Here is a 22,079-nt window from a genome sequence, read left to right as displayed (position 1 = left end):
TCTAGTGAGACAAAAGTCATGCCCTTCTCTCACCACGGAGTACATCCCATGGCCCCATGTGACCTAAATTAGTAAGTCCATTCAATACAATGCAGTGTGGACAGACGACATAATACTTCAAAGTAGTATTACTAGGTGGGCTCCTTCACAGCTAGCTCAGTTAGCTCCTATTAGTTCTTAAGTCTACTATTTAGGACTTCTTGTGCCCCTTGACATGCAATATAGAGAAGCCACAGCATGCACCTCCTCTGATACACTCCTTGAATTTAAATGATGTGTTTGTTCTTCCCAGACTTTTAAGTTCTTCCACTGTGTTTTGTGCAATGCAGGGGAAGACCCCTGGATGAGAGAAGCAAATGCTTCACTCTGTGTTGTCATTTTCTGAACTAGGAAGCACAGTTGACTGTGTGTCAGTTCAGTCACCTTCATGCTAGAGTAATGGGGATTTTAATTACATGATGTTAAACCTCTCTCTCTGATCTAGCCATGTATTGCAGGGCTCGTCATCAATTCAGCAGCTGATTGAAGAAACCTTGGATAATGAGAGTTTATTAACCTAGGTTAATGAGCCTCAGGCAGGAATGAGGGATTTTGCCTGTCTGAGTAGGAGCACTGGACACAAAGGTAGCAACATGAGCAGAATTCAGCCCACTGGAGAACTCCATCAAGGGAATGATCTAGTAAAGATGTCTAGAACTGGATACTGAAATCAGAATATCTGTGTTCTCAGGAATTATGGCAGCTGTGTTCTCCAGAGCTCTGTGGAGAGCAATAAGGAGCTAAGTGCATGGGAAAGGGTGAGAAATGGCTGTTGTGCTGGTCTGAAAGGCAGGACAAGAAGTCACCTATACCCTTCCCTCAGGACACTCGTTGCCCTCCAGAAGCCTCCACAGGACTTGTGAGAGCGCTACCCATGCTCCCTGGAGTCCACAGCTTGTCCAAGTGGTGATGCAGCCCACAAGTAACAGACCGTCTGCCCCCCCTTAAGGTCAACCTCCCATGGAGGTACCAGCACCACCACCCAGCTCCACACAGATGCCTGTTGCTGTAGTATAGTAGAGAAGAAAGTGAAGAAAGTCCCACAGCTTCTGACATTTTTAAGCTTTTATTTAAAACTCTATTTAAGCTGTTTATTTAAAGTTACTCTGTTCATTTAAAGTTACTTCACTTCACTGTTTCTTGCCTGTTGTTCTGCCCCACAATGGTGAGATAAAGCATCCTTAGATAAGGAGGTGAGAATCAGCATGTCATCGCAGTGGAAAGGGCATTTCTTTAATTATAGCTTTTGAACTATTAATTCTTAATTCATTAAAAATGGCTGTGGGTTTCTTTGATTTTAGAAGATTTAGCACCTTTTTGAATAGCTAAAACTGCAGCTAAAACTGTGATAAAAGTATTTCTGAAATATTTTATCATTTGCAACTAGCTCACATTCACAGTTGTAAAGAAGGACAAGAATTATCCAAAGCAAAAAAAAAAAAAAAAAAGTATTACTTTTTTTGTCAGAAGTAAATGAACAAAATCTGAGTGATGTGAAATACTATCCCTTTCTGTATCAAACACTTTATCCATGGAAATTATAGATAGGTATCTGCAGTCTGAAAATATGCTAGCAGAAGTTCTCTGTTTTTTCACTTTTGCATTCAATTCCTTATGGTTCCAAACTTGGAGAAGAGCTAATAGTTTTCAGTGACTCACTAAGTTAAAGTTCTCAGTCCTAAGGTCAGCAAGTAATTTGCCCTTGCTGCCAGTTCTGTGAATTCATATAAATGGCTTTATTTACTCTTCAGATCTTGCCATTGGCAAAGTTCAAGTGGACACAAAGTCCTTGAGCTAGCAGATGGAAAAGAAAATGGCCCAAGAGCAAATGACCCTTGATTTCCTGAACTAAAAATAAGATTGTCCTATATCTCATGCACTCTGTGAGTCTTTTGCAAAATATGGTTTATGAATTAAAGTGCCCTCCTTCTTCCCCTCTAAGGTATCCCCTGTAAGGTACAAAGACAAAGAAGAAAAGAGGACTTCTTAAAATATCAAGTTACTGCAAGTTGTGATACTACTGTGATGCAACTTGTGAGATGAAAACAGCTGGGAAATAATTAAATGAACAGAATGAATCATATATACCCTGAAGAAAATTTGCTAATGCATGTAATTCCTAGTTTTGATATATGTAAAATTGTAAAGCCGTGATTCAATGAAAATGCCAAAAAAATATTTGATGCAGACTTGGAGAAGTTTCTTGTAACACTTATTGTAAAAGTTTGTTTTTTCCTCAGAAGGCAAAATCTTGTAATTATAATCAAAGATCTCTACTAAATATAGCAGACATTTTTCAAAATATATTCTACAAGTTTTGATCCAAAATTAGTGATTTATTGAGCTGAAAAATAATAACTTATATGATTAATGACAAACAGAAGCTCTGTCTGCATAGAAATTCTTATTGTATTTTTTTTCCATAATGTCTGTGAAAATGTTACTGTGATCCAAAGAAGTCATCTATGTCTTTGTGAGCTAGTGTCACTTTCAAACCATGGTAGCTGTCATGGAGCCTTGTGCTCCTGGGAATCTCAAACTGAGGACGTCTCACATCCCCTGGCAATCATGTAGCAATCGCCATACCACAGTACTGATGGCATTGAGAAGGAGGAGGAGAAGGAGAAATGGAGCGAGTGAAATGGGCTTGCCTGCTCCTGCCTCTTGGGGAACATTATCCCAGAGCTGGCTCGCTTGCCGTGGTTGGGCAGCTGGGACAGGGCAGGACACTGCTGCAGCTCTGGAGTGACCTTCAGCAATGGCAGAAGCGCAGGATTTGAGACCTGCATTTGATGAGGTCTGCAAAGAGCTTGCTGGAGCTGCAGCGGCTCCAGCTGGAAAACAGCCCATCCAGCCACAATCACCACGTATATGTCTATATGCATATGTGTACCCGTATTTATATTTATAAAAATATATAAACAGGCTGGTGCTTCTACCCTAATTACATTGCACATGGAGTCTTATTTGTAACCCCGCACACTATTAATCTACAAGGTAGAAAATGCAGTTGTTCTCAAGTGTTGCAAGACATGTCAAAAGCTTCAAACGCCTGTGTGGTGACCTTTTCCACAGTCTGGGAGATGTGCAGAGGCAGCAAGGTTTTTTCTAGTTCGCCGTGCTAGAACTCTTCAATTGGCACCACTAGGAGGAAGTTTTGAGTTGGAAGATATGAGGAGCAAAATAAATACTGTACTCATTCATAACCCAAATCTAGATTAAAATAGCCACTCATGGCTTTGGATTTTGTGATATATTTTAAGAAATGTTCCTGCATGTGGGTATTGACAATTCCATTTATAAAATACAAAGGTAGATAAATAGCTAAGGGTATTGATTAAACTATGAACCAGAATACTGTTGCCATTTTTACTTCTGCAGTTTCAATAGATCAGATTAAAATGTTAACATGTTCATTACCACCATTTGGAGGAGTCTGCAAGGCAGAAGGTGAAGAAAACTAAAATCAGTTTGGTACTAGGGAAATATATAGCCAGCTATTGTGGAGTGAGATTTCAGAGGAAGAATCCTTTCAGTCTCTGTAAGAGGAAGGAAAAATATCAGGTTATATCAATTCTTTAGTATCCCTGTTTTGTAAAGTGATTTGTGAAGCTGAGAGATTTTTAGCTTTAAGAGACTGACTGCCAGAGAGCAGGATACTTCAGCAGAGAGGCAGAACGCAATTATTCTCCTGACTTGTTCTAGAATTGATATTACTTTTAAGTCCAACTAACTAAATTGAGATAATATTCAGAATACTTTTTAAAAGAGGCTTTGTATTTGAATACACTTAAAAATAACATAAAAGAAACACAGACTTGTGACCTTCCAGCACTAAAAGAAAGAACTCACAGAGGTGAGATTAAGGAAGAGGGCAGATTCTTTTACTGAAGGGAATGTTATACCTCTATGTTTTCTCCCCATCCCAAACCAGGATCCAGTTAGAGGGTTCATAGCCATCCCCAACCTCTAAAGCGTTCTCCATCCTTTTTGTCCTGGCAGCCTCAGAGTCCCTTGGTCCCCTCGCCAACTGCGCCACAGCCCCTAGCCCTTCGCACTCTGTGGCAGCTTTTTCAATGCAGAAATATCACTCACTGTATTTCTTATTCCAAATACTCATCTCTGATCAGAGCTTCCCAAATCTTGCCAGAGCATGCCAGAGCACCCATGTATTGGCTGCAGTTCCCCAAAATCTGTTTAAATAGGGCTGTTAAGGGCAGGAACAGAAGATCTACCTCTGGAAAAACAGGTGTATTTATACACTTTATTTCCTTACTCTCTTCAATTACTCTCATTTGGACTTTCTCTTCGTATGGGATTTGGAAAATAAAATCTGAGAAAATGCACATGCAATTTTATTCTTTTCGCTTACCTCTGTTTGGAAAAAAAAAAAGATTAACCTCAAAGAGAGCATTTCTACCTTTATCTCCCTCCCTCTAGCCCTGCACTTGAAAGGACGATGGGGGAGGTGAAAGAAGACTAAAATCCAGAGCACTTGCATTGGTGATTGCTTGATCTTGTAAATAATTACAGTTCCATTGACCGAGTGTCCTGAAGCCCTGAGTTGCCTGCTGACAGACTGCTGTGTAAGCAAACTTTTCTCCTTGCTGAAAGATTGATCATGAGTTGCATATATGACAGAGCACAAAGCAAACTCACTACCGGTTCCTGATGACATGCAGCTATTTTCAACTTAAATCCATACCAAGTATTTCCTAACTCTTCTGACCAAGGGCATTACCTTCCTGGTACTCATCATTTTCTTCTTTCCAGCACAGCACAAGTGTTCGTTGTTTAAGTTTCACTCAAGCATCTTTTTCCTTTGATATCTCTCATTCAATCAAATGCAGAAGTTTATTTCATTAATCACTAGAATAGGCCCATTTTCGCCTTTAGAATAGACTCTTCATTCTCCTCCATGTACAGGGCATTAAATCTTATAAGGCACTGTTAAAATGCAGCAATGGTCAATACTCCTTATTAATCCATTTTTATGATAAAATAGCTGGGTGAGGAGACACAAGGATGACTTAGATAACAAAATCATACATGGTGCCTCATTTTGACCCATTCTTATTTCTGTTCCAAAATCTCTTGTTCTGGTGTAGGAATATGTGTAAACTGTGCATGTTAGTCTATCTGCTATCCTCTCTCTGGTGCATGTTAGTCTGTCTCCTATCCTCTCTCTGGTGCCAAGGCCAGTGTTAAAAAAGGTGAATAGGAAACCAGGTAAGTGAGTCCTTATTGTTTTCAGCCATGTAAAGATTTGAAGGACAGCAAAGCAGGGTGGAAATCTTTTCTAACCTCTTGCATAGCAAAACCCACTAAATTTTCATCAAGTGATTCCTGGAAACTCCCCAGTAAATGCAGCTATGGACAGAGCACATCTTCTAGAAAGCTCTCACTAACATAGTTCAAACGATGGAAAATCTGCCACACTTCTAGCTAAGTTGTGGTAGTAGTCAATAACATACATCACTAAGAGTAATGATCCTTTTTCTTGTCTGAATTGGTCTTTCTACAACTAGATTAGGGGCCCTGAGGGACCTAAACAATTTGCTGAATTTGTGGTCTCCAAATCAAACTGTGCCATTTTGCAAGGAACAAAATGTGTTTTTTTCCCTGGCTAAACTGCAATCAGCAATAACACCAGATTCTTTCCTTCTGATTCATCCCTACTTCATGTGAGTTCAAGGAGATGCAAGTGGCAGCAAAATCAAGCTTGCCATCTCTTTGCTAGCTTGATTCTGCAATGCTAACAGGAGCAAATAGCAGCACAGCACTTCATCCTCAAAGTAGGCCTTGTTAGTCCCATATAAAGTAGAAGAATCTGATTGCTTAAATACCAAACCTTCATTCTGAGGGGAAAAAAAAGAAAGAAAAAGAAAAAAGAAACTGTGCAAAAGTATGTAACAAGGGTCTTTTTGCACATCTTGTGCATCACAAAAAATTCTGCTGACAGCATTCGAAGGCCCAAGCGAGTGGTTTCTACTAATGAGCCATTTTAGCTGTAAATAATGGCATTGCCAGGGGAAACTCTTGAATGTGGCCTTGCTGAGGGGGAAGGGTTGGAGCCGCTCACATAACCTTGCCCAGGGCAACAGATGCTTTGTTTTACTAGGTTTCATCCAACCATTCTGTTGCCATCAAAACCATGTCCAAGTGCACCTGTGCCTTCTGTGAAGCCAGCAGCAGCATCCAGGCCTTGCAAGAGTGCAATGACATACATAAGCCATTCCTATTCTATGCAGATAAGGAAGCAACACAGGCAATTGATCCTGTGATTTTCAGAGCTTCCCTAAAAGCCTGAGTTGATACTTCCTGTGATACTGTATTCAAACCTTGTCTTTCATTAAAGCTGCAAAAGAAGTTTGTACTTCAACACTTATGGAAGCAGACAAAAGCTTGAAAGCATTAACTGAATTCATCTTAGAGACTCAAAGCCTTGAATGCAAATACAGAGGAAGAGATTTAAATTTTCTGTTCACTCTTAAATCTCATTACTTTTTAAAATCAGTAACAAGAGAAGAGAGGAGGAATAGTCTGAGAATGTTTTTGGCAGGAGGCTGTAACAGTGCTAGGGAGCAGCTGCCCCGAAAGTCTCATGCCCATCTGGTTTCTGTGTGTTCCCTGTAGGGACCACGGGAGCACGCAAAGCAGCAGCAGGATTTGGATAAAATTCCCTCCTTGTTGCGTCCTGTGCTTTGTGCAGAATTCCTGTGAAGAAGGAGGGAAGCACTGGGAAAGACTGTGCCGGTTCTCGCAGGATATGGATGGGGAGCTGGGGGTCTTTCGCTCCCCCTGTGCTGCCAGCGCTCGCAAGGACACTGCAGCAATAGTGCCACAGTCTGGGCTCCCTAGCACAGCCACCATCACAGTTTCCTCTAGCCCGGGACATGGAGGGATTTGCCCGAGAGGGTGGATGAAAGGCATGGTGGTTCCTCACTCTCCGTCCTTCCCGTCAGCTCTACAAGCATCATCTCTGCCCTGCAGGAGCGACAATTAGAGGAGAACTAGACCTTCTGCCAGGTCCCCAGCCCTCCCCGCTGCACCAGCAGCCTGCAGGCTCTGCGCTGTCCTCTGCAAAAGGGGCCACCAGGGATGACAGCAGTGCCACTCAGGAGCAGGTGATGATTCCGTGGGAACGAATGAGTGCTTTGTGCTCTTGATCCACCAAATCCTGCTGTAGCCATGCACAGATAAATAAATAAGCACAGGAGGGAATACAATCAGTTTCCACTAAATTTCATAGTTTAGTACATTTTTACTAACATATTGTTTGCTTGAATATATGTATTTTTATCCTTCAGGCAAATATTTCTGCCTCATGTGAACCTTTTATGTAAATCAACAGAGGCATTTGGCAAGTCATATCAAAACCACAGCTTTACATGCCAGTGAGGCAGAAAATAAATGGAAATAATTACTGATGCCTCCAAGTACAGATTTCTTTCAAAATGAAACATGTAGCTCGAAGACGGTGGGCTGTATATATCTAATGATTTCCTGTTAGCTTACACTGCATTGGCTCAGTCAGTTTAGATTCCTTCAGGGTTGTGTTTTTCGCTCTGATTTGGGGAGAAGGGAAAGATAATGGTTGGCTGGTTGCTCATTTTGAGCATATTGAACAAAATCAGAACTTGAACTTAACCTACTTAGTAAATCCTGAAGGTAATATTTCTATATCCCTTTCTGATGCCAGAAATGAGAAATGAACTGGCGGTTCAAAGAAAACAGCACCAATGGCATCACCGATACTGGCTGAGGAATCTACAGCTTCTGTAGGGTGGCCTTGATAAATACTCACTGGGGTCAATAAGTCTGTTTTCATGTATTTCAGTATAAACCAATAATGCATGTCATGAAGTCCCTGCATTGTCCTGATAAGAGGAGAGCCAAGTTGTGCGGTGCCAGGGACTGCTCAGAGCAGTCACTGTGTTCCACTGTCTTGGTGGTGGTTACATCCTAGCAGGACATTTAGGAGCACTTCTGCTTAGTGCCTTTAGTTTCTCGTTAAAAAAAAAAACACATTATAACTGTTATTGTGATTAGTAATTGAAGGAGTCACTCTGGACTCAGGAAATTCTACCCTTTTAGAGCATAAGACTGATTGCAGTCTAGACTCAAAGTCCATCTGGCCCTATATATAATAATAAACAAGTCCTGAAAAAAATATAATTTGAAAAAATGATCATTCCTTCCACCTTCCAAAATTACAACTCCTTTAAAGCTCTCTACTTTTAAAAATGTTGACAGTAGTAACTATCATCCCAAAGTGGCTTGATGTGGATAGAAAATCTATGAAGAGACAGTGCTTTGAAGTTCAGGCAGAAATTATCGGATGAGAGACAGAACACCAAGAACGAGAAAGATGTGGGAAAAAAAATCTGTGAAACAGCATGTTTTCTGATGCATTTAGCAAAGCAAACTACTGCAAATTTCTTTCCAGTACTACCTCCTGACAGGAAGCTTATCAATGTTTGATGTGTTGCTGCTAAGCACATTTACATAATTCTGAGGCTGAACAAAACAAAAAGGAAAAAAAAATGACAGTAGCTGTTCTGCCTCAAAAAGCCCTCCTTCATGGCAGCGTAACAGCACTTTAGCTTGTAAAGCTCTGCTGTGCATTAGCAAGTGCAGAAAGGTAGGGGGAAAGCAAGCTCATGACTGAAGGGGTAGAAAGGGAGATAAAAAGAAAGAGATAAATCATTTTAAACTCACTGCTTTGTCGCATTTAGCATGCACAAGCAGTACTTTGAAATGTTTAAAGGATGCAAAATCTGCTTTACATGCCAGAATGGTAGGATGGTAGACAAATTCATCTAAAAACAGAGAGGTTCAAAGTCTTCACCAATGTCATATCTTTCAAGGCTATCTCTACAGAGGTGGACAGGTTTCTCAAAAGGATGCAGGGTACACACAGATCAACAGATGTTGTGTCTTTAGTGAAATGTTCTTGCCAAGAACGATTCTGAGGTTTCTTTTAGTGTGCAAACCAGCACAGATTCAAAGCTTTGCTTTCAAAACACAGCCGACAGGTCTGCGGAGGGAGGCATAATGCTATCTCTGGGCTCAGACATGACATCCCAGATATAAGAAGGAGACACACACATTTTTTGCCTTTGATTATCAATCACAGTCATGTTAGTAGTGCTGGTACCATTTTTGAGGATTCACCACACTGAAATTCATGATCTCCTGCTCCTGTTCATGCCAGCGGCATGTATATTTAGTGACTTGTCCAGGCACGATTTGTGCAGGGACAATATCTGAGATACAGATGCTGAGGAAGAGCTGTAGCCTAGTAGCTAAGTATGTGTAAGTACCCTCAAATTAGGTATTTATTTTCAAGAACACATATTCCCAACAAACCATTCAATTATTGTTAAAAGCAACACGCTGAACTCATGTTCTGAAATTATTGAGGTATTTGTACTATACAATGTTTCCAGACAACCTAACGAAAAAGGAAGTATTCAAAGATGACTAACTTGTACCATCTCCTACAAGTAAGCAAACAAGGTAATTTCCTGATTTTTTTCTTATTCTCTAAAACTGGAACCTTCCAGGTGTCCTTTCTGCATTAGCCTTGAAGAAAAGGATTGGCGTGTGGTGCCAAAGAGCATGTGATTTTGCGTGTGGTGCAAAGCCACCACATAGTTTTTTTAATCATTTTTTTTCCTACGTACACACAAAGCTGGACAATCCTTAGAATCAGATACCCAATACATTTACTTAAGTTAATTGCAATCTCCACTTATTTTGTTAGTTCAACAACCATGCCTGAGTGAACGAATTTGCTTAGAATATCTTTGCAAAACAAACAAGCCCATACTGGTGCAAACAGTCAAAGTAAAATACTTCAAACATTTGAAAGCCCTTTATCACAAAAGGCAGGAATTTGCTAGTAAGGTTATTTATTTGATGTCCAGCAATACTGTTGAGACATAAGTAATGTCTGAGCAGAGAGAAATCTAAGTTACTTTATACTATCTTTTGAGATAGTTCAAAAGGAATTCACTGCTTTGCTTACTCAGCAAACTGGATAAGAAGCCTAGCTCTTTACATCCTGTTGTTCCAGTTTCACAGAAGAAAGGTTGTAAAACCAGGGGGTCTTCGTTAAAATACCATAGCTGGCACCTCTTGGGGGCACAGGAGAAGAATATTCACCAAGTAACACATTATAAATTATAATCAAGATTCCATTCTCCCTGGGTGAAGAGAAAGTAACTTGTCATTTGAAGTGTTGTGAGTTTCTGAAAATGGACTAGGGGTTTAGAGGGTATAATGATATCATTAAGAAACGCCCTTGCAAAGCAAGCAAAATTACACTGTGCTATTTCTTGAAAACCGCAGGAACTCTTTATTGTTCTGTCATTGGCAGTTCAAAGAGCTGTGTGACCCCATTAGCATTCACTCAAGCATGTATAACAAATTGAAGGGGTGAAATTTCTTGAATAGTTAATTATATTTCGTGTATTTGAACACCTATTACTTAGCCGTGTGAGCTCAGCTCCACAAAGTGCGCACCTTGCACACCTGCTTTCCTCACCGCTTATTTACTTTTTAATATTTAGATGGGGAAGCAACATCAAAAGCAGAGAAAGAACAGGGAAGAAGGGAAATAAAAAGAGCTAAATAATGGCCAGCTGATTCAATGGCCATGGTTAATCTGATCTAATATTAGTAATAGTTCTGCTTTGAGCAGAAATTCATACTAGATAATAAGAAGATCCTTCCAACCCACATTTCCATGACAGGGAATGTATAGAAATATTTGGGGTGATGCTTATAAGGCTTCAGCCAGAATCTCACAAAGAAACTGCATTGCTCTTAGTTTCTACGAAAGGCAGCTCATCAGGCCAAACTATTTAATGAAAGCATCAGCTTCTCCTAGAAAATGCCAGCTTTCCATAGAAAAGAGTAATTGCAAAGATTCTGCTGCCATATCTCATCAGAACAGCAGTTTGGCTGTTCTCAGCTTCCCTTGTCCTTTGTCATTTCAGTTGTGCAAGCGACTCTTGACACGTGATACCAAACAGCTCCAGACACTCTACGTGCTGCAAATGTGGTGGACACAACTTAGCTAGAATGAGTGGCCAGCAACAGAAAATGAAGATTTGAGGCGCTGCCTTATTGGCTTTGAGTACAAATGTTTTATTTTCAAATAAAAGGTTCTGGAATTTGTCCAAAAGTAGTATTTTTTTTCATAGTAAAATGATTAATTTCTTACAGAGAAAGAGAAGAAAGAGGATAGGAGATATTTTGCCAAGTGTTATCAAAAAGCTTATTCACATTGATTAATTAACTCCAAACTATTATCTGTACAAATTCATTAATTTAGTTGAAGTACAGACTCAGGAATCCTTATCTCTTTATAGCTGTTACAACTAAACGAGGAGTTTGAGAAATGAACACAAAGCAAAAAATCATCACAAGGAAGTGAATGTTGTATGTATCATTTTGCGATGTTTTGCGTTTACCAGTGAGAATGTTTGGCTCAGGCACTTTGTGTTTGTTGATGAAACCCCAAAAATGTTAGGTTTATGACGGAACTATTTATGAAACTTCACTCAGAAGTTAAAATGGGCCCTTTGCTGCCTGTGTGTCCATGCACATGTGTGCTCCCACTAACTTACAAGCAAACACCTCTCCCAGATAACAAGCAGGCCTGCTACTGAGGACACTTTTACCAGTTCAATCTGCTTCTAATTTCCCTTGGAAAATAGCAGAACAAGGCATATACTACTCCAGGCAAGCTTGAAGCCTAGGCAAGCTTCAATTCTATTTTCAGTTTATTAAAAGATCTGCTGTTATCCCCTGTAATACTTAAATGCTGATGAACTATCTTGATCATCTCACATATATTCATGCACCTGCCTTTCTCCTGAGAAACTGGCACTTTAATGGTGTCCTCAATGTATCAGTTATTTAAAGAATCTCTGCATTGTAATTGTGCAAGACAGCTATGCATTTTCTCAGCTGTATTTTCACTGAATGTAAAACTGAGTTGATCACAAAACCTCTCCTGAAATAGAAAGGTTTTTTATTACACTTTTGTTTTAAACTGTTTCTAGTGCAAATTATTTGAGAGTGGGAGTGTTCCTGGTCTTAAAAGTGGGATGCAAATTAAATGATCTAATATATCTGTAGCATAAAGGGATATAAAAGATAATTTGAAAGAATTGCAGGAAAGGTTGAAATACAGAACAATACAGCTGCTGAAGAAATTTCCACTGCAATGTTTTTTTCCTCAGAAGACGCTAATTTATTAAAATAAAACTTGGTGTGGGGAGGGGAGAAGGACATGGGAAGTCTCAATGAATTTTTCACTCTCATTTTCATCTTTCCTTGGAACATTTCAAGGTCTTAGATGTTTCAGTTTGACATTTTTGAATCAAGGAACCCCTGCTGTTCAGGAAGGTTTGTTTCAAATGTTATAAAGATAAGAAGAAACTTAAAACTATTTGAAAGTGAAATTGAATGCTTCAAGATCACTAGACAGAATGTTATAATTGGTGTGGAAATTTTCTCAAAAAAAAAAAGTTTTTACATCGAGGTTCTTCTCCCCCATCAAAGCAAAAGTCCTGTTCACATCACTAGAGTTAGGCCTTCCCCTCAAGCTTATTGAAAGCACTGTAGTCCCTTTTGTCCATACTGTATAGTCAATATTCATACTTTAGAGGTTATTTTGCTTAGGAGGATATACTGATAGGCTTTACTTTCGCTTTTTCACCAGTCTCAGTTTGTGTTGGGGGGAACTGGTCTTACAGAGCCGTTGCTGTTCTCCTAGGGGGACATGGGTGTTAGACCTGGAGTTTGTGAAGATCCAGCACAAATTCTTTCCTACAGAGAACAAAATCTGTTTACCTGCCTTTGCTTAGAAGATATTCCACTCCACAGATCACAGTTTATGGCCAGAATGTGACTGCTCTTCTTGCTCCGGCCTCCTTGCTTCTGCAAACCCCAGACCCACGCAGATATCTATCATCATTCCACATCTCCAGCAAAGCAACACCTATTCCACCTCACTTTTGCACTTATCTCTCACTGAAATGTCACCTCAATTCTGGTAGAATATGTATACACAGTCCCTCCCCCACACTTTTTTTTCCCCAAAAAGCAACATAAATGCTTCAAGTGATTCTCATTAAAAAAAAAAGTTGCTTGTAGTAAACACTGCTCTGAAGAAGCCTTCACTCAACTTCCACACTAACAAGTCAAAAGCTTAAACGTGAAATTAGTAAAATAAAAGTTGGTACAGATGTCTCACTCTTCAAGTTCTAAGAAATTAATGAGATGGATAAACGTAAATTAAGGCAAGTATATTTGGCTACATTCACATTTTATAAGAGGGTGAAAAATTCAAAGTATGATGTGAGCTGCTTATGCACATATTGGTGGGAAGGTTCTGGGCTTAACTGATGTCAGCTATAACTCTCTAATTAGCTACTACCAGGAAAGAGCTACTTTCTGCTTAAAGCAGACTTATTGCAATAAGCAATAAAAGCAAGTTCTGTCCCTTTACCCTGGCTGAAATTGTATTTGCTTCCTGTCTAATTCCTATCACCAAGTCCATAAGACCTTTCCCCAAATGCAATAACTGTCATTAATAAAGGGTTTTCAGCTTTACATAGCCAGCTTCTTCAACTGTCCACATTGTAGTTTAACCCACTTACCCCCAACCAAAAGCCAAAATGCATCCAACAGGAAAATGTGCTGATCAATTCTACTAAGCAGTTAATTTCAATTTTCAAGTGACAAATGTGAGTCTAAAACCTACTGTGCTTTTCTTTTTCCTTGTTCTAGTCAAATCCCTAGAGATGTTAGGCAAACAATGAGCACAGGCCTTCTCTTGCAGAGAGCAAAGTCTGTTTATCTACCTTTATTTTGTATGTAATAAGTCAATCCCTTTTCTCGTCTCCGAAAATTTCAAAGGCATCCTTATTGACAGTCCAGAGAGTACTTACTCTACATATCACAACAGCTGCTTGAGACAGATAGCATGAACATTTCTGCAAAATTTCTAACCGACCTTGTTTCAAAGGATACTAAGTATTCATCATTAGTTGTGAGTTTAACAAAGGTTTCTAATACGAAATACATTCTAATATTGAGGGAAAAATAGCTTCAGAAAATAATTAGAAATTTTTAAGACTACACTTCAGAAAGAAAAACTTTGTATGCTTTTTATGTGGAAAAGATAACAACCAGGCTTTTGCTCAAAATTCTAAAATTTCCTCTATTCTTTAATAATATAAAAATATAAAATAAAAATATAAAATAAAAAACAAGCAAACAGGCCTTAACTTAGATGAATGATATTTTTCTAAAGGGGAAAGACAACTGCCATAAATCAGCATAATTCTGCACAAAGGCCTGACTAGTTTATACCACCTGAGAATTTGGCTTTGTCACAGAACGGTTGAGGTTGGAAGGGACCTTTAGAGATCGTCTAGTCCAACCCCCCTGCTCAAGCAGGGACATCGAGAGCACGTGGCACAGGGTGGCATCCAGGCGGGTTTTGAAGATCTCCAAAGAGGGAGACACCACAACCTCTCTGGGCAGCCTGTTCCAGGCCTCATTCTCCCTCCCAGCAAAGAAGTTCTTCCTCACATGGAGATGGAACTTCCCGTGTTTTAATCTATATCCATTACCCCCGCCCTGTCGCTGAGACCCCTGAGAAGAGTTTGGCCCCATCCTCCCTACACTCTCCCTTCAGATATTTATACATATTGATAAGATTCCATCTTAATCTTCTCTTCTCCAGGCTAAACAGGCCCAGCTCCATTAGTCTTTCCTCATACGATAGATGCTCCAGTCCCTTAATCATCTTTGTCACTCTACGTTGGACCATCTCTAGAAGCTCCATGTGCTTCTTGTACTGGGGAGCCCAGAACTGCACCCAATGCTCCACGTGCGGCCTCACCAGAGCTAAGCAGAGGGGCAGGATCATGTATCTGTTTTGTGTCTGTTGATTTTTGTCTTTCAGATTTTCATTCTGACAAACTGACAAGATGCAGAACTAATGAATAAGTCATTTCTGAGTCTGCACCTAGCATCCCAGAAATAAAAAACTGTAAAGCTAATTTGAGTTTTAATTTGTTTTTCCACTAGGTTCTAATGCATGTTTTCTTGTCATTGTCCAGGTCAGTGTATACATATATCTACAAGTCGGTTTTCTTGCCTATCTTATATTACTGACAATCTGAGCTGTTTGGCCTTCAGTATGCAATAAAAGAAAGCTACGCATCTTTTTATTTAATATAACCTATTGAACATACCTGATGCACCTGATGCAGCATGATTTGTAGCACAGAAGTGCTTACCTTACACTGTAGATTTCTACAAAAAGGCTGAACTAGAATAAGTCATTTTTAGAATGCTCTCCTGTATGTTTGAAATTTCAGGTTATAGCAGTATATGTCCCAAACAGGGTTCTCTACAAAGCCTAATTGTATCTCATACCTATTCAGCAAGGCTTTTCACAGTCTGTATCTTTCACATGGCTCCCAAGAAGTTTGGTTGAAGTATTAATTAAGCCAGAGGGCTCCAAGCATCTTTGTTGGGTTTCAGATAAAAATTGCAATGTAAGTGAATTTAAATTTAAGTGAAAAGAGCCAGTTCCTTGCTCTAAGGTCTGGGCTGGTGAACAAAACACCAAACTTAGAGGACAGAGGGCTCCCAAAGACACGTGAGCAGTGCCTGGGCTCCATTCACATCCCCCATTTGTCTGTAGTGAAGATTTAAAGCCCGGACCTCTGCTTTCAGTCAGTTTTGGCCATACCCACCAACCCAACGGACGCTGATCTAAAATGCAATTACAAAATCTCTGCTTGATTTCAGCTCTGAAAAAGCAGGAACTGATAACAAATAGGAAAGAAATCAATTGCTTTTACCAGTGATCATGAAATGGTGTGTTAAGTGTTTAGCTTTTCCCAGTTAAATTCCAGATAAATGGGATTTTTCTGAGAAAAAAAAAAAAAAAAAAGGCCAGAAAACTTTTTATCGGCTCTTAAAATCTTACACTTTTCACAAAGATTTTGTGAAGGAAAAAAAGGAAAAGAAAACATTATGCCTTGGTAGGGAACTGCTCTTCATTCCTACCCACTCTGTGTTGTAGTGTGCATCTTGATAATACTGTTGTAAAGGGCAACAGGAAAAAACATTTGATTGTTGGAGATAGCATAAGTATAAGGAGACAAGTTACCTTTTTTCTATAACTTAACTGACACTTTCTCAGTTCCACACAGTTACAAAAAAAATTGTTACAGTTAGTCAAAAAAAATGTAACTTATATTAAAGATCAATATTCAAACAATTCTAAGTAAGTTGAATTTTTCCTAACCCAGTATCTCATTCCAAACTGCAAAGTGAGGTAAGGTCCAGTAATGTCCAAACACACCTGTTATCTTGATTATTTGACTAATCTCCACATCAGTGCTGTTCTGGATAAATGTACCCAAAACATAGTTTTCAAAGAAAAGTTTATACAAATTTTCTGTATTTTAAGATTTTCTTAAGAAGAAATTTATCAATCAGCAGTATTACCAAAGCAATGATAGCTGAGATCAAATTATTGGAGTATTTCTAGTTGCTGTTGGGGAAGTCATCAAACCTCAAGTCAGAGGACCAGCTGGATACATGCAAGAGTTAAAAATAAATAAATAAATAAATAAAATCTGTGCTTCACTCCACATCCAATTTCTACACACTGCCACACTTACAGTTCAGGCCTAATTCCCGTATTTATTAGTGTTCTTTAAATGACATTCATTAGGAAACACACTAAGAAGACTTGTAGTGACCACGTTTCACACATCTCCTTTGCTGTTAGACATTCATGGCTGATGCTTCTCAAATATTATACAAATTGCTGAGGGATTGGTTTGTGGTTAGCTGAAACCACTGTCAAATTTACTCTAAAGTCATTGGATAGTTATAAGATCAACATGATGCAGAGAGCAATATATCTTCATGGACAAGGAACAGAAGGAAGAAATACATTGTGACAGAGAAAAGCTGTTTACATTAAAAAAAAAAGTATCAGAACTCAAAACTCATCAAGTTGATGGCAAAATAAATTGATTTTCTATACATCTCTGTCTTTTTGCATTAACTTAACAAGTTTCTCTTTAATGTGTTAAGACTCAAAAGATCAGTAAGGTCTAGAAAGGTGTATGGTATGAACTCAAAACTTGCAGTAGCAATTGCCTTGTGATAAAAGAGTAGAGCTCATAAATCAGAGGTCGTTTAAGCAGTAAGAACTTGTTTGTCCTTGCACTGCTCTGTTATAATTGGAATTGCCATACTGTACAAACAGTTATTTAGTACCAGAACAACAGTTGATTAAAGTTGTGACATTATGCTACTTTTAGGTAGTAATCATGTAATTGAGAAACAGGATAACTGCTCGGTTGAGCTGTAATGGACTTGTGTAATGTAGTGTGTACTGAAATCCAAACCAGAATAAAAAGTAGCATGGAGTAAAACGTGTTTTCAGACCAAATGGTGATGTAACAAATGTGACATTTGCCTGTGCATTTACAGACTTATACAATGTTCAGAACTGAGCATCATATATAATGGCTATGTAACCATCTCTACAGGTAAATCTTTTAGATCTCTCTAGAGGTGGTCCTGCAAAAAGAGAGAATTACCGTGTGTTCTGTGTAATGTATATTCTTTTCACTTAGGGATAATGCACTTCAAGAGCAACTTGTGAAAAAGAAAAGGAATATAAATGCAAATAAATGAACTGACAAGAAAAAAATGCTTTCTGTCATCAGAAGGGAGAATATAATTCAACATGAGAGTAAGAAAAAAAGTACTAAATATATAAATTTAAGTTATTAAGTACACTATTTGTTAGAAGTTTTGTATTTCAGGATAAAAGATGGTGTGACATACTGAATCAGATCAGACTTTCACAAACATGTGGTGAGATTCTCCAGCAATTGCATTAAAATGAACCTATTACAGCTGAACCAGGTCCCAACACGTGAACATATGGGTTCAACTCCTTCAGAAATTGTAAGAGAGAACTATTTTTCTTCACTCTAAGTATACATAACTATACTTAAGTAGCACTTAATGTGACCCCAAATCTTTCCTCAGAAAGAACAGAGATAGTCGTGTAATCTGACTGCCTGAGCATTCACACATGTGCAGTATTACAGCTGTTAGAAATAACAAGGAACTAAGACAACCTAGATCTGTTCCAGACATCATAATCTCATGACAGTGGAGGCTGATGGTTTTACTTTTGATAACCTGCAAAGCAACTAGTATCATGACTCTTCGTTTTACATATGTAGGTCAAGTAAATGTTAAATAAATTTTATATTAGTCAGCAGCAGTTCTTTTAAAATAATAATAAAACAAAATAAAACAAAACTTTACTGAAGCTATTTCAACAGCAGCAATGAGAAGAAAAAAAAAGAAAAAAGAATATTGCTTGCTAAATCTGTATTTTATAGCTTGCTTGTTTGTTTGCTTCTAAACTTTGCAAATCAGACTGCAGTATCCACAGCTCTGTGCACAAGCCAAACCCTTCAGTGGTTATCAGTGTCTGGGACACTCTATCCCAATTTGTGTTTTCCAGAGAGACAGTTTCATTTCTGCTTAACATCAGAAGATGACTATGATATCATTTTAAAAAAGAAAGAAAATACCTGCCCTTTAAAAAGGAAAGAAAATATCTGCCCATCACCAGGAAAGGCAGCCGGCAGCCTCTTTAGATTGCCCAGCACAGGATGTGAAGTTAATGACAGTCATAAGATCAACCTTGGTACTTCCAGGTTTCTGGTACTTCCAGAAACACATTATTAGCATCAAATGCACATAATCTGAGGGCTCTCTCCAGGTAAACACCCTCTGCGGACAGCAAAGAAGAAGGGGCACAGTAGGAGGAACTGGCTCTCAAACGAAATGCTTTTTTTTCCAGAGTTCAAAGATGGAGCTGCATCCCCTCTCCTTCCCATTCAGGACATGGATAACCTGATGGTCCTGCAGGACTAAGGCCAGACAGGTGTCTTACTGGAGAGTTAAAAGTTAAAAAAAAAAATAGATGGGAGACCAGCAGAGCTTCTTGGAATTTATTTTCTATGAGCATTTCACTTGCTTTTCTTTCCTTATGACTGAAGTTTTGTTTTGATATTATTCTGTGAAGGAAAGTAGATGAAGTGATAGCAGCCGCAGCAGCAGGTAAATTATTGTCCTACGGACTAATTGCACAGCTTGAATTTCTAATTTGTTAGAATAGTTGAAAACTCACCACACAGGCTGAAAACTGCTGGCAGATTTCTTTTTACTTCATTTGGAATAGTAAAATAGAGACAATTGTGATCTAATTGTAGAGAATTTGCTAGCCAAAAAATTAGTTGAACAAATTATTCTTTCTAGCATATTCATTCAGGGTAAAATACACACATACACGCACACACACACAAAAGATTATTCCTAATTTATGAGTGTATTTAAGACTGCAGGATATCTGAGAAGTAAAAATAAAATCAAAATACAATCACTTGTGAAATCTTCCCTCTTAAATACCTAGCCACACGAAATATGTGGGTCCTGAGGAGGGGAACCCTGATCTAAGGTTAAAGTCACCCCTGCTTTTAGCAGGGAGGGTTGTACTACATGACCTCCAGAGGATCTTCTAACCTAAATTAATCCTGTGATGCTCTCAAACATCCATAATTAACGAGATTGTATCAGACTAATTCAAATCTAAAAATGAAAGTCCCAGGACCAACAGTAGAGATGGGCTTGAAAGGGGTTGACATCCTCTGTGAGCACCACAGCCTACGCTCACCCTCAGGTTTCTCCATCAGGCACCAGCTGCCTTGTCCTCATTTCCCACCTAATCCCATAACAAAACATGGTTTTACCTCGCTCCTATTTGTTTGTGAGCACCAAGTGGATGTGCTCCCTGAACAGCCTGAGCCGTAGTGCAGCAGGATCCTGTGACAAATTAAGGCAGTCAGAATGAGGGCACAACCGGGAACCTGTCCTGCCTCTTTTTCACTTTGCTCTGACCCAAACGCATCTGGGCAAGCAGCACAACCACACACATCCATCTACCAAGGGGGCTGCCCCTTCTCCTGCGTGCAGATGTGCGTGCACGTGGACCGCAGGCTCCACAAGGCAGATGTTGTTGGACTTTAATCCCTCTGAGCTCTCTGGTGGATTAAGCCTCAAATCTCTGCCCATGCTTCTTAATGCTGCTGTAAGTAACACACATATTGGTTACACTGATTTGCAGATTAAATGAAAGCAAAAGACAGTCAAAAAGAAACATTTGAAAAATTTACTTTGCAATGGGATGCAATTGGGTTCTGGATTATTTACTCCCACTAGCCTCTTACTTTGTGCAGTGCCTGCTAAGACATACTTGACATACTTGCCCAGCTGCAGAGGGAGAAGAAGGCATTCATGTCACCCACCACCTACCTGCAACCCCTCAATGGCCAGTTTGAGGATAGACGGTGTAAGCTTGGAGGCTTGCTTGAAGGAGAAATTACTCCAGTCTATAATTAGGATGAAGCCGTTTATCTGGAGCTCCTGATCTTCAATGAGGACTTCCAGGGACAACAGGATTGCCCGAAGGATGTCTATGAAAGAGTTCCTAAAGCCAGAATGGGGAAAAAAAAATCAATTTTTGCAGTTATCTTCACATCTCAGACATTCAGCTTTGCTCCAGATGAGGCATGTACTGGGCATGAGAGATTTATTCTGGTAGAAGACAGCTACTTCAGAAGTCTCACTAAAGCACTCCTGCTCCAAAACTCATTGTCCTCTCTTTAATTTCATAAGTTCTGCCCACTGGGGGATAAAATAGACCCTGAATTAAATCTCTTTGCTTTTTCTGACATTCCTTACAATAGATTTTAGCTAAGCTACTTTCTGAGAATATTTCTGTGACAAAATGAAATGGATTGAGGCTATCAGTTTAAAATCCTGCTCCTCTGGATGCACTCCCCCATTTTGTTTTTCCTAATTCCTTTATAAAAAGGAAAGAAATCTCTACAATATTATGATAAGTGATACGGTTACATATAGGTTGCCTTGCCTTCCTGTTTGAGTGCTGGGAATTATTTAAGGCCTTTATGAAATAAAGTTTATCCGTTGCCTTATTTTTGATAGTGAAATGCAACATGGAAAATAACTGCACCCACTCGAAATAGGAATTCTGTCTTAATTAGCAGTCACCAACAGACTGACCACAAGGCTTCCTTCAGCTCAAGCTGAATAATTGAAATTCTTCAAGGCCATGAAGGAGAAAGTGAGCGACGGAGAAAAAAATATTGAAATGTTTCTCTCATGTCAAAGTCTGCACTGAGAAGCCTGAGCCTCCTTCTCCTTTGCTCTCATGTGTTCCATAACAGCAAGAGTTTGTCAGCATTAATAAACTTATTCCCTACCTGAAGGAGCTGAACCAGGACCTATCCTGATCTCACTTTCTCCATAAGGCAATATACAAGCAAGAAATTCTTCTGATGAGCAACAAGCATGGAAATCTTCAGGAAGTACAGTATGCAGCTCTTTAAAATTAAATTTGTAGCATGCTTGTAATGTAGCCTACTTTACCTCTGCTTCATTCTCATATTTAATGAGGCCTGAAAAATTAGCTGCCGTGGTTTTTGCAAAACTGAGACTGCCTACTATTAAATTCACACCATCTTCTCCCAAGATTTTCATTTAATCATTTTCTGCTGTTTTCTTTAATGTAAAATCAGTCTTCTCAGCCTACAGGAGCATTTTTAAAAATTGTGTCTGAGAAAAAATCTACATACACTCACCACATAGTCTGTTCTACTACCAAGACCCCTGAAAAACAAGATGTGATAAATTTGTACCACAAGTAAATGCTGCTTTTTTTTTTTTTTTTTTGTATTCTTTCTCTTTTCTTTTGGAAAGTTTTGAATGTAAATGTATACTCCTTTTCTGAAGATCGTACCCATGGGAAAAGCTGTTTCTGGTCCATTCCTTTTTGCACATGTTATAAGTGTCTCCAAAGTACAACTAGAAGTAAC

At 39.1% G+C, this 22,079-nt stretch overlaps 1 protein-coding gene across 1 annotated transcript in view; it reads right to left on the bottom strand.

The window, feature by feature from the left end:
* The window catches only part of CLVS1 (clavesin 1), a 91,871-nt gene that overhangs the window by 45,570 nt on the left and 24,222 nt on the right, over window positions 1–22,079 (bottom strand). Inside the window, exon 2 of the mRNA XM_010213834.2 lies at window positions 20,497–20,671. Coding sequence (XP_010212136.1) covers window positions 20,497–20,671 — 175 coding nt within the window. The remainder of the gene's footprint in view (window positions 1–20,496; window positions 20,672–22,079) is intronic.

Source organism: Tinamus guttatus, unplaced genomic scaffold (genome assembly GCF_059628265.1).
Source record: "Tinamus guttatus ecotype Peru unplaced genomic scaffold, ASM5962826v1 Tinamus_guttatus_pri_ptg000056l, whole genome shotgun sequence".
Classification (NCBI taxonomy): Eukaryota; Metazoa; Chordata; class Aves; order Tinamiformes; family Tinamidae; genus Tinamus; species Tinamus guttatus.
Note: the sequence above shows the minus strand (reverse complement) of the source record. Positions and strands in the feature narration are given on the sequence as shown.